At 45.9% G+C, this 13615-nt stretch overlaps 1 protein-coding gene across 3 annotated transcripts in view; it reads left to right on the top strand.

Annotated features, from left to right (window-relative positions):
* The window catches only part of CASZ1 (castor zinc finger 1), a 357431-nt gene that overhangs the window by 289837 nt on the left and 53979 nt on the right, over positions 1 to 13615 (top strand). For all 3 annotated transcript variants that reach the window (XM_029579132.1, XM_029579133.1, XM_029579131.1), the window contains 2 exons: positions 6034 to 6232; positions 6438 to 6609. In XM_029579132.1, the coding sequence (XP_029434992.1) occupies positions 6034 to 6232; positions 6438 to 6609 (371 nt within the window). The remainder of the gene's footprint in view (positions 1 to 6033; positions 6233 to 6437; positions 6610 to 13615) is intronic.

Genomic DNA, 13615 nt, shown 5'->3' with positions numbered 1-13615 from the left:
GGAGTATCTGAGCAGTGTGTTATGGGAAATGGTATCTTGCTGAGGATGTAAGGAAGTTCTGGATACTTTGTCAGTGGTCAGAGGTACACCATGGGAAAAATAGGGAGAGTGTGTATTAGAGATCAGAGGTTCCACATGTTGGGGCACCTGTATGATTGTGTTCATGAGTTATACTTTGTACCTGGAGTCTTAATATTATTGTTCCCTTTACGTACCTGGATCAGTCCAGACTCCTGGGTCTTGCCTCCCCTCCAGCAGATGGAGGCAGAGAAAGTTTTGACAGACTCTGCCTTATATACCAAGGTGCCACCCACAGTCTGCCAGTATTACTCTGTCTCCAGCAGATGGTGGAGGTGCAAAACTCAGTCTGTATTGGTTACTTAAAAAAAAAAAAAAAAAAGTTGTTAGGGATTAATAGACTAGTGATAGTCAGCTAGGACTTGGTAAATTTAAAAAAAAAAAATATATATATATAGTCTGGGACAAGAAGAAGACAAATTTCAAAGATTGGACGGAGAGTGTCCTGAGGCCTACCAGGGGGTTGTCAGGTCCTGAGGGGACCATCCCCCCTGGTCTTTGAGGTGGCTGCGGCCAGGGTCGAGGGCCCTTAGTGCCAAAGTGCAGCAGTGATTGGGGTGATACCGGGGAGCCCAGATCAATCATCCCAGCAGGACCACACCAGAACAGGCCAGGATCTACGGACAGGTTGTACAAGTTTAAAAACATAAAAAAAACAAAAAAAAGCGACGGTCCTCCTTTTTTTTTGTTTTCGCGGCCGCGGGCGGAGAGAGAGCTGATTTGGGTACTGAATCGCGTCGCTTACTCACATTAGTAAAAGTTCTTTGATTTCAGTCTCCCTCATGCCGCGCCGAGCATCGAGCCGCACGTGTCTCTCCCGCGATGGGTTGTGCATGGCCTGCCTTCCCGGGGGCGAGGGACCCTCCGCTGCCGGGGGGGGGGGGGGGGGGGGGGGTTGGTGCTCTGGGGGAGGTCAATCGCACTGGCTTTCAGCAGGCTGTCAGCGTCTTCAGGCAGTCAGTTCCCACTGAGCGCGGGAACCGACGCCATTTTGGGAACCTTCTCTTTCGCAGCTCAGCTTGCGGTGGGGGAGGGGAATCTCCCGCTCAGCTGTCACCGCAGCAACAACCACCGAGGCCTAAATCTCCTACGCTGCATGCTTCAAACATGCAGGGAGATGGGGGGAGACACAGATTCCACGAATTCTGACTCCTCTTTTTCCTCAGAATTCAGTTTAAGGCTCCATAGGGCCTTCAAGGCCAGAAAAGCAAGTTAGAAGCACTCTTCTAGTTAGGCAGGCTTTCCCTCTCCTCCTCCTAAATCTAGGAAGCGGCCACGGCCTGAGGGGCCAGGTAGGCCCGCGAAGGCGAAGTGCCCCTTACGTTCTGTGGCTCCGCAGACGGACTCCGACACATCTTTGGACACGGCTGATCTAGATGCTCTGGATCTTCCAGCCCAGTCCCCAAGGGGGGTAGAGGGCGAGGGGGACCAGCAGCAGAGTGCTGCCCAAGGGTCCCATGTCGTCGAGGGGGATGACCCTAAAGTGGTGCGCCTCTTCAGGAAGGAGGAACTGGGACCGCTTATTCCCGCCATTTTAGGAGAATTGGGAATCGACGCGCCGCCTGAGGAGTCTTGCCTGGGATCTATGGACCCTGTGTTATTGGGCCTGAGGGGTCCTTCTACGTCCTTTCCTTTTCATTTTTCAGCTACAGACCTACTGTTCAGGGAATTGGACACCCTAGATTTGGGGTTGAAAGTCTCGAAGGCGATGGACAAGCTTTATCCTTTGCCGGAGGAAGCCTTGGAGATCCTGTGAGTCCCAAAAGTGGATGCAGCAGTGTCCGCATTTACGAAAAAGACCACTATCCCCGTCACTGGATTGACAGCCCTCAAGGACCTGCAGGATCAAAAGCTGGAGATGCAGCTTAAGAAAATTTTTGAGGTCTTGGCACTGGAAGACCGAGCAGCAGTGTGTAGCAATTTTGCCTTAAGAGCAGGACTCCGCTGGGTCCAACAGCTCCAGGCCAATGATTCGCTGTCTGAAGAAGAGACTCTTCAGGCAGGATGCCTCGAGGCGATGGTGGCTTATAGCGCAGATGCCTTCTATGATCTGCTTCGGATGTCGGCCCGATCCATGGTCTCTGCCGTTTCAGCACGTAGATTACTGTGGCTACGAAACTGGTCTGCAGACGTTTCCTCAAAGTTGCAGCTGGGGTCCTTGCCCTTTAAGGGCAAACTGGACAGGAATTGGAAGTTTTGATTAAGTCCTTGGGCGAGAATAAAGTTCATCAGCTACTGGAGGATAGAACAAAGTCAAGGGGATCTTTTTCTTTGAGGGCTCGTTTTCGTGGAAGTTGTCGTCCTCTGGTGCCCAGATCGACCACTTCTTCCTTTCGGCAGAATGTGGGCAGACAGCAGTCCTGGTACCAGTCCTTTCGTGGACGACGTTTCGGTAGGCCTGGAAACTCCCAGTCTACTCCAGGTGGTAAATCTGCACAATGATGGGCAGCCGGTCCATTCCTCGGGTTCAAGAATAGGGGGCAGATTATCTCTGTTTTACAAGGAATGGACCAAGAGCACATAAGACCAGTGGGTTCTTTCTGTGATAAGACAAGGCTACGCTTTAGGTTTTGCACGTCGTCTTCGCATTCTAGTCTCTCCATGCGGCTATGCCGCAAAGTGTCGAGCGGTAAAGCAGACGCTGCAGCGTCTCCTCGATATAGGAACCATTGTTCCGGTTCCTCCAGCTCTACAACGCAAAGGTCGTTATTCCATTTACTTCGTTGTACCAAAAGAGGGGTCCTTCTGGCCCATTCTCAATTTAAAGCAGGTCAACAGATGCCTTCGGATACCCCGCTTCCACATGGAGATGTTACAATCCATCATTGCGTCGGTTCGACCAGACGAGTTCTTGGCATCTCTGGATCTGACGGAGCGTATTTACACATCGGGATCCGGGAGGATCATCAGAGATTTCTGAGGTTTTCTATCCTGGAACGACACTACCAGTTTCAAGCTCTGCCCTTCGGCCTCGCTACAGCACCCAGGACATTCACCAAGATCATGGTGGTGGTGGCAGCGCAACTGTGCAGAGAGGGGTTGCTGGTACACCCGTACTTGGACGAATGGCTGATTCGGGCGAAATCGGAAGCGCTTTGCACGGCAGCGATTCAGCATGTACTACAGTTTTTGCATGCGCTTAGCTGGGTAGTCAAAAGAGCTAAAAGTCATCTAAGTCCATCCCAATTGTTGGAATTTTTGGGGGCTTTGTTTGACACCAAACAAGGGAGAGTTTTCCTAACATCCGACCGCATTGCCAAATTGCAGGGGCAGGTCAGAGTTTTTCTGTCCAAGAATTCTCCGAGGGTCTGGGATTACTTACAGGTTCTAGGGTCTATGACTTCCACGCTAGAACTGGTCCCCTGGGCCTTCGCGCATATGCGCCCTTTGCAGTCCGCATTACTTTCCCGTTGGAATCCGGTTTCCGAACAATTCCATCGGCTCCTGCCACTGACGGAGTCCGCTCGGACCAGCCTGGATTGGTGGCTACTCTCGGACAACTTGACCCGTGGCGTTCCCTTGGTGGTCCCGGATTGGACAGTGGTGACCACGGATGCCAGTCTCTCCGGCTGGGGAGTGGTTTGTCTGCGGATGTCCATGCAATGGCAATGGTCCTCGGAGGAGTCTTGTTGGTCGATCAATCGACTAGAGACCAGAGCAGTCTGGCTGGCATTGCAGGCCTTCCTCCCTCTTATCCAGGGGAAATCGGTCAGAGTGTTATCCGACAATGCGACTACGGTGGTTTATATCAATTGCCAAGGAGGAACCAAGAGTCGGCCGGTGGCATTGGAGGTTTGCCTGTTAATCAGCTGGGCGGAGCGGAACCTGGTCAGCATAGTAGCGTCTCACATCGCCGGGGTCGACAAAGTTCACATGGATTTCCTAAGTCAGCATCATCTCGATCCAGGAGAGAGGGAGTTGGCAGATACAGCCTTTCAGCTCCTTTGCAACAGATGGGGCACTCCTCACATGGATCTGATGGCGACATTCAGGAATTCCAAGGCTCCGTGCTTCTTTGCTCGCCGAAGAGACACGGGAGCAGAAGGAGTAGATGCTCTAGCGCTTCTTTGGCCTACGGACGTCCTGCTTTATGTCTTTTCTCCTTGGCCCCTAATTGTCAAAATCCTCAGGTGCATAGAGAATCACCTGTCGGACGTGATCTTGGTGGCTCCAGAGTGGCTGTGTCACCCATGGTTTGCGGATCTGGTCAATTTGGTGGTAGAGGGTCCCCTGCGGTTCCCAGCTCTTCCGAACCTTCTCCATCAGGGGCCCACCTGTTTCGATCAGGCCAATCACTTTTGTCTAGTGGCTTGGCGTTTGAGAGGCACCATTTAAAGGACAAAGGTTACTCCGATGCGTTGGTGACCACTCTGTTGAGTTCCCGCAAACCATCGACTTCCCTTTCGTATGCCCGCATCTGAAAGGTCTTTGATTCTTGGTGTGTGGACAAGATATCTGATATGGATGCCCACCCGGGCATCCATATCGGATATCTTGTGTTTCCTGCAGGCGGGGATAGCAAAGGGTTTGTTGTGTAGTTCCTTGAAGGTGCAAGTGACGGCTCTTGGGTGTTTACGCGGTACCATACACGGTGTAGCATTGGCCGCGCATCCTGTCATCTCCCACTTCCTTAGGGGAACGAAGCATTTGCGCCCTCCGGTGAGTCAGCCTTGCCCTTTTTGGAATCTGAATTTGGTACTTACAGCGTTGTGTGCACCGCCCTATGAACCTTTAAAGAGAGCTACGTTGAAAGATCTCACGTTGAAAGTGGTATTTCTGGTGGCAATTTCCTCTGCTCGTAGAGTTTCCGAGCTTCAGGCATTGTCGTGCAGGGAGCCTTTCTTGAGGATATCAGATTCGGGAGTCTCCCTATGAATGGTTCCTTCCTTCCTTCCAAAGGTAGTTTCCTCCTTTCATTTAAATCAGTCAATGGAGCTTCCGTCCTTCTCCAATCTGGACAGGTCAGATCCTCTTTCTAAGGGCTTAAAGAAGTTGAATGTGCACAGGGCTCTGCTGTGATATCTGGAGGTTACCAACAGTTTTCGAGTCTCGGATCACCTCTTTGTCCTCTGGAGCGGTCTGAAACGAGGGAATCTGGCGTCTAAGACCACAATAGCCCGGTGGTTAAAGGAAGCCAGTAGGGCTTCGGGCGCATTCTACCCGATCTCAGGCGGCTTCCTGGGCGGAATGTCAACACATTTCACTGCAAGAGATTTGCAGAGCGGCTACATGGAAGTCCTTGCATACCTTTGCAAGGCATTACAGGCTGGATGTCCAGGCGCCAGGACTGGGAAATTTTGGAGAGGGTGTGCTGAGAACGGGCCTCTCCGGATCCCATCCCAGGTAAGATCAGCTCTGGTACATCCCAAGAGTCTGGACTGATCCGGGTACATACAGGGAAAAGAAAATTGGCTCTTACATGATAAGTCCCGAGTCCCGCCCTTTACTTGCATGCAGGTAAGGGAGAGTCCGCTCATTCAGCATTGGTGTCTTTCGGTAAGCAGATCGAATTTGTTGCCCTGTTTTCATGGTTTGGGTCATAGTTGGGGTTAGTGATCCTGTTTGAGTTTACGGTTCCTGTATATAGTTAGTTTGGTTTTATACCATTCTGCTTTGACATTAAGTAATACTGGCAGACTGTGGATGGCACCTTAGTATATAAGGCAGAGTCTGTCAAAACTTTGTCTCCATCTGCTGGAGGGGAGGCAAAACCCAGGAGTCTGGACTGATCCTTGGTACTACAGGAACAAAAATGATCAGGTAAGAACCAATTTTCTTTTGATTGGATATTTCCCACAGCAGATTTTGTGGAGAGTTCTTCTACTCGTAGCTGTTTCTGGGAATGAAAGTACCAGAGAGAGCTTGTATCCCTGACTTTGACTTAATAAATTAATCAGCAACTGAAACAATTAGAAAGGCTTTGATGACAGTCTCTGTGGGTTTTGTCCCATATAGTGACCCCTGTCTGGCAACGGATTGTAAGTACGCAAACAAGTTTCACTTCCACTGTCTTTTTGGGAACTGCAAGTATGTTTGCAAGACCTCTGGCAAGGCTGAGTCCCACTGCCTGGATCACATCAATCCCAACAACAGTCTGGTGAATGTACGCGACCAGTTCGCTTACTACTCTCTGCAGTGTCTGTGCTCCAACCAGGTGAGAACATGTTGGAGGAGCAAGGTCAGTACAGGGTGGGGATGGGAGAGTGGGGGAATAACTTCAGGGTAAATTGCAAGGAGAAAAAAGATGAAATTAATTAGCTTGTTCTGCCTCTCCCTGCATGTCATTAAGCTGGTGAGATTAGTTTTGAGGGCAGGGGCTGCCCTGAGTCTTTGGTGTTGTAATTTCTGTCTTTCCTTAGCACTGTGAATTTCGCATGCGGGGGCACTACCATTGCCTGCGTCCGGGCTGCTACTTCGTCACAAACATCACCACCAAGCTACCTTGGCACATCAAGAAGCATGAAAAAGCTGAGCGGCGGGCAGCCAATGGCTTCAAATACTTCACCAAACGTGAGGAGTGTGCCAGGCTGGGTAAGAAACCCCTTTTTACAGAAATTGAGAGGACTGAAGCAATTCAGGGAAGAGTTACTATAATCCTGTAAAGCCTCTTCTTCTTGGGTCAGTTGGGACTGGGGATGCTACAAAACCAGCGTTCATAGCCCCCAGATAGGAGGGAGTCATGGTCATTGCTTAAGGGTGACACTTAGTAGCCAGTTCAGTAGAAAACAACATTCAAAGTCATGATAATAGGAGGAAGGGAAGCTCAGGGAAAATAGGAGAAAAATATTGAGAGGGTGGGATTTGCCTGAAATAGCCACCAGTAGAGGTGGTGACATGCCTGAGACAGATATTTATATTTTTAAACGATCTGGAAAGGAATATGAGTGAGGTAATAAAATTTGCAGATGATACAAAATTATTCAGAGTAGTTAAATCACAAGGGGATTATGATAAATTGCAGGAGGACCTTGTGAAGCTGGAAAATTGGGCATCCAAATGGGAGATGAAATTTAATGTGGATAAGTGCAAGGTGATGCATATAGGGAAAAATAACCCATGCTATAGTTACACAATATTCGGTTCCATATTAGGAGCCTACCACCTAGGCATCATAGTGGATAATACTTTGAAATCATCAGCTCAGTGTGCTGCAACAGTCAAAAAAGCAAACAGAATGTTGGGAATTATTAGAAAGGGAATAGTGAATAAAATGGAAAATTTTCATAATGCCTCTGTATCGCTCCATGCTGAGTCCACATCTTGAATACTGTGTACAATTCTGGTCACCGCATCTTGTGATGGAGAAGGTACAGAGAAGGGCGACCAAAATGATAAAGGGGACGGAACAGCTCCCCTATGAGGAAAGGCTAAAGAGGTTAGGGCTGTTCAGCTTGGAGAAGAGACGGCAGAGGTGTTTAAAATCATGAGAGGTCTAGAATGTTGTTAAATGTGAATCTGTTATTTACGCTTTTGGATAATAGAAGGACTAGGAGGCACTCCATGAAATTACCATGTGGCACATTTAAAACTAATTGGAGAAAGTTCTTTTTCAGTCAATGCACAATTAAGCTCTGGAATTTGTTGCCAGGGGATATGGTTAGTGCAGTTAGTATAGCTGTGTTTAAAAAAGGATTGGAGAAGTCCATTACCTGCTATTAATTAAGTTGACTTAGAAAATAGCCACTGCTATTAATTGCATCAGTACCTGAAACATACAAGGGAATGCTTGTTTGGTGGTAATCTTGTACGGAGGTTATTCAATGAGGGTAACCGATTTACAGTTATCCTCTCCTTAGCCTCCGTCTATTATTCTTTTATTAAGTTGAACAATGTCTCTAAAGTTGCTCTTTTTTGTAATTTTTCAATTTTTCTTAAAATCCCTTCTCCCCTGCTGCTTTTCCGTCCCACTACTGTTTTATTTTATACTTATCAAGGTCGTCGCCTCTAGTAGTGTCTCATGGGTACGGAGCTGCATGTCCGACACGGGCCATGTTTCGGCACAATGTGCCTGCTTCAGGGACTATGGGAGAATATACTGTGTCCTATACAGGGTTTCACAGCATGGCAGTAAACCTTCAATATATAGAAAAAATTAAATTTTAACAACAAAAACTTCTAAGAACTTTGTTTCACATTCATTAATAACACTTAAATTCTTACCCACCTTACCATTTAAGACTTACTTATTCAAAGCTTCTTCTGTTTGACGTGCGACGCCTTCTGTGCTTGCCTGGGCGTCAGGTCTATTCTAGCTGTTTTTATAAGCCTGCCTAGGGAGTCTACCTCCTACTCTCTGCCAAACCGAGGCTATCTCCGGTGTGTATAATGAAGCTGATTAATTTTTCACTGACTTATATATGATCCTGGCCACTTGTATGTGTGATCCTGACCACTGAATGTATCTAAATTTAGTCAATGAAGGTCCTTACTACGGGAAATAAAATGTTCCTGCTTGTGACTGTACTGAATAATGTAGTTTTTAACAGTTTTTGTGTTTTCGGCGCTAGCGGACCTGATGGGGGACTGCATTTGATTGACAACGTGTTTCTTCATGTCGGGCGGACCTGATGGAGGACTGCATTTGATTGACAACGTGTTTCTTCATGTCGGGTGGACCTGGTGGGAAACTTGTTCTCACCGCGTTCGCTAATACTGCTTTGGTCCAATAGGACCTCACTACATCAGTGAGCCAGGAAGGTTTAACCATCCGAATTGAGGAGTTCCTTAGGATTACATTTTAAGACAGGGGGCAGATGTTCCCCAATAGATTAGTATAAAGTTGAAATTAAGTAGTTGTTTTACATAGGTTCAACAGTAGATGATCACAAGCTTCAAAATTACTTTAATAAACACAATAAACGCTCATAGATTTACATAACATTTATTGGAGAGGGGTGAATTGAGTTCATACATGTACGGACCTTGCGGACTTTCAGCCCGCAATACAGGTCCGACATATAAACACAATGGAAAACCAAGATTGGAAGTTACAAAGGATAATATATCATATGAGCAACAATGAGACTCATTCCGCAGCAGTAAGAAAAAGCAGTGAAGGGAGCAATACAGCTAATCGACCGATAGGTGCGGCTTTCAGCCCCCCTTGGGCAATGCCCTCAATCAACGATGCCAAACAAACCAGTATTCAGCAGACACGGTGAAAACAGGTCCGTCACCAGGTCCGCTTGACATGAAGGAAACACGTTGTTCATCAGATGCGACTTCTCCCATTAGGTCCGCTAATGCTGAAAATAAAAACTATTAAAAATTACACTATTTAGCTTAGTCGCATGCAGGAACATTTTATTCGCCGTAGTAAGGACTCTTAATGTACTAATAAAGCTATTAGATCTCCATCATTAGTGAGTAAGAAGGATTGCACTAGCCAAAAGGATCTCATTATACTTAGTGGGCCATGAAGGTTGATCCATCTGACTGCGTTGAGAGGATTATACCATTAACAACCATTACCCCCTGAGAGGAGAGAAACCGCTCAATATCAACATTGGATCTAAGTATCATTGCTCTTTAGGATTACATTTAAAGACCGGGGGCAGATGTTCCCCAATTAAATGTAAGACATTGATAAGACAGGCTAAGAGAGAATTTGAAAAGAAGTTGGCTGTAGAGGCAAAAACTCACAGTAAAAACTTTTTTAAATATATCCGAAGCAGAAAGCCTGTGAGGGAGTCAGTTGGACCGTTAGATGATCGAGGGGTTAAAGGGGCACTTAGAGAAGATAAGGCCATCGCGGAAAGATTAAATGATTTCGTTGCTTCGGTGTTTACTGAAGAGGATGTTGGGGAGGTACCCGTAATGGAGAAGGTTTTCATGGGTAATGATTCAGATGGACTGAATCAAATCACGGTGAACCTAGAAGATGTGGTAGGCCTGATTGACAAACTGAAGAGTAGTAAATCACCTGGACCGGATGGTATACACCCCAGAGTTCTGAAGGAACTAAAAAATGAAATTTCAGACCTATTATTTATTTATTTATTTAACAGCTTTTAATATACCGGTGTTCATGCGAGCACATCACGCCGGTTTACAATAAACTTGAGAAAGGAGGAAATTACAGAAAACAGGGGATGGGGTATGGAGCAGGAGCGAAAAAAGGGGGGGGGGGAGAGAGGGGGAGAAGGTAAAGGAAGAAAGATAGCAGCTGAGAAGGTAGAGGAACGTAGCAGTATTTACATGAGAGACTAATTAACAAGGGTTAAGCATTGTCGCAAAAATTACAGCGGTTAGTGAAGAATGTATAGATTATATGGAGGATATATATGGTGGCTTATTTACAGCAATTATGGCAGGTTATAAAAGATAACTTAATTAACAATTAAAAAACAAGTATATATAATAGCTTATTTACAGCAGATAAGGCAGGTAATGAAATAACTCATTTTAACTTTTAACACACAGGTTGTACAGATGTATGGTAACTAGGGTGCGAGGAGGTGTATGGTGGGTGGGTGGGTGGGTGGGTGGAAGGGTTGCAGGGGTGTGCGAAAGGGAGGGTTTCAGGGGGGTTGACTACGAGGGGTTGGATTCGGGGTAGGCCTGTCTGAAGAGCCAGGTCTTAATGCCTTTTTTGAAACTGGGTAGTGATGGTTCAAGACGGAGGTGTGTGGGTAGGGAGTTCCAGAGGGCAGGGCCTGCAATGGTGAAGGCCCTTTCTCTGGTGGTGGAGAGGCGGGCTGTCTTAAGGGGGGGGTGTGAAGGGTGCCTGTAGTGGTGGATCTTGTCTGGCGGGTTGAGAGGTGGAAGTGGGGAATTTCCTTAAGCCAGGGGGAGTTGTTTTTGTAGAGCGTGTTGTGAAGAATAGTTAGGGTCTTATATTGGGAGCGGAACTGGATGGGCAGCCAGTGTAGGTCTACTAGGATGGGTGTAATATGCTCTCTTTTACGTGTGTTTGTAAGGATTCGTGCCATGGCGTTCTGAAGGGTTTGAAGTGGTAAAAAAAAAAAAAGGGTTTGAAGTGGTAAAAATTTGTAACTTATCATTAAAATCATCCATTGTACCTGAAGACTGGAGGATAGCAAATGTAACCCCAATATTTAAAAAGGGCTCCAGGGGCGATCCGGGAAACTACAGACCGGTTAGCCTGACTTCAGTGCCAGGAAAAATAGTGGAAAGTGTTCTAAACATCAAAATCACAGAACATATAGAAAGACATGGTTTAATGGAACAAAGTCAGCATGGCTTTACCCAGGGCAAGTCTTGCCTCACAAATCTGCTTCACTTTTTTGAAGGAGTTAATAAACATGTGGATAAAGGTGAACCGGTAGATATAGTATACTTGGATTTTCAGAAGGCGTTTGACAAAGTTCCTCATGAGAGGCTTCTAGGAAAAGTAAAAAGTCATGGGATAGGTGGCGATGTCCTTTCGTGGATTGCAAACTGGCTAAAAGACAGGAAACAGAGAGTAGGATTAAATGGGCAATTTTCTCAGTGGAAGGGAATGGACAGTGGAGTGCCTCAGGGATCTGTATTGGGACCCTTACTGTTCAATATATTCATAAATGATCTGGAAAGAAATACGACAAGTGAGATAATCAAATTTGCAGATGACACAAAATTGTGCAGAGTAGTTAAATCACAAGCAGATTGTGATAAATTGCAGGAAGACCTTGTGAGACTGGAAAATTGGGCATCCAAATGGCAGATGAAATTTAATGTGGATAAGTGCAAGGTGATGCATATAGGGAAAAATAACCCATGCTATAATTACACGATGTTGGGTTCCATATTAGGTGCTACAACCCAAGAAAGAGATCTAGGTGTCATAGTGGATAACACATTGAAATCGTCGGTTCAGTGTGCTGCGGCAGTCAAAAAAGCAAACAGAATGTTGGGAATTATTAGAAAAGGAATGATGAATAAAACGGAAAATGTCATAATGCCTCTGTATCGCTCCATGGTGAGACCGCACCTTGAATACTGTGTACAATTCTGGTCGCCGCATCTCAAAAAAGATATAATTGCGATGGAGAAGGTACAGAGAAGTGCTACCAAAATGATAAGGGGAATGGAACAACTCCCCTATGAGGAAAGACTAAAGAGGTTAGGACTTTTCAGCTTGGAGAAGAGACGACTGAGGGGGGATATGATAGAGGTGTTTAAAATCATGAGAGGTCTAGAACGGGTAGATGTGAATCGGTTATTTACTCTTTCGGATAGTAGAAGGACTAGGGGACACTCCATGAAGTTAGCATGGGGCACATTTAAAACAAATCGGAGAAAGTTCTTTTTTACTCAACGCACAATTAAACTCTGGAATTTGTTGCCAGAGAATGTGGTTCGTGCAGTTAGTATAGCTGTGTTTAAAAAAGGATTGGATAAGTTCTTGGAGGAGAAGTCCATTACCTGCTATTAAGTTCACTTAGAGAATAGCCACTGCCATTAGCAATGGTTACATGGAATAGACTTAGTTTTTGGGTACTTGCCAGGTTCTTATGGCCTGGATTGGCCACTGTTGGAAACAGGATGCTGGGCTTGATGGACCCTTGGTCTGACCCAGTATGGCATTTTCTTATGTTCTTATGTTCTTAATAGGTTAGTAAAAAGACAAATGAATTACATAGGTTCAATAGCAGTTAATCATAAGTTCTAAAAGTTGTATAATAAGTCGAAAAATGCTTATAGATTCACATAACATTCATTGGAGAGGAAGAGCATTGAGTAAAGAAGAAACTGCAGGGAGGAACACGGCTAATCTATAGATAGGCGCGGCGTCCAGCCCCGCCTGGGAAACGCCCTCTGTCAATAAATGACGCCCTCAGTTTTTGTGTTTTCGGCGCTAGCGGACCTGATGGGGGACTGCATTTGATTGACAACATGGATTGATGACCAGATCAAGAGCAGTGTAGATGGTCAAGCTTATATGGCAGACAGCTGAGATATACTGGCCTATGGCAATGGAAGCATTGGCAGCCAGGCAAACTGGATGAGTCAGATAGATTTTATCTGCCAGCATGTACTATATGTATCTATGTAAAAAACATTCATAATGTACAATGAAGTTAACAAACAGAAACAAACAGAAACTAAAATTATAGCACAACATAAAGCCTGGTAAAGATCAATCCCAAAAAACACTACTCGATTTTTCTTGATAAGTGGTTTCTATGAAGTGTTTCATTTCTTGCTTCACTTTTTTGAGAGATGTGTAGCCTGTGGGCAGTCTTGGGCTGAAAAGGACTTTGTAATTTGCAGTTTCCAGAAGAGTATCTGATAGTGTGAGGAAAGGAAGGCTACAAGGTCAGTTACCATCAGTGCTGATGAGGGTGGGGCTTTTTTTTTTTTATGGAAAATTAAATCCTTCCAGTTTAGCCAGGGTGCAAAAATTTCATGTCCCCAGAGAGGTGGGGCGTTAACCCTCATATTATACAGGATAAGAAGGGACTGTTCTCAACTCATGACTCAGTCGTTAAATTATTAGACATTGCAGACAGAGAACCTGGGGGCTGCTGTTGGACTTTACTTCCCATTCTGTGTCTATGGGAAAATACTTTGATGAATCAAGCCTCTGGTGATG

Source organism: Rhinatrema bivittatum, chromosome 15 (genome assembly GCF_901001135.1).
Source record: "Rhinatrema bivittatum chromosome 15, aRhiBiv1.1, whole genome shotgun sequence".
Taxonomy (NCBI): domain Eukaryota; kingdom Metazoa; phylum Chordata; class Amphibia; order Gymnophiona; family Rhinatrematidae; genus Rhinatrema; species Rhinatrema bivittatum.
This window is presented reverse-complemented; position numbering and strand designations above follow the sequence as displayed.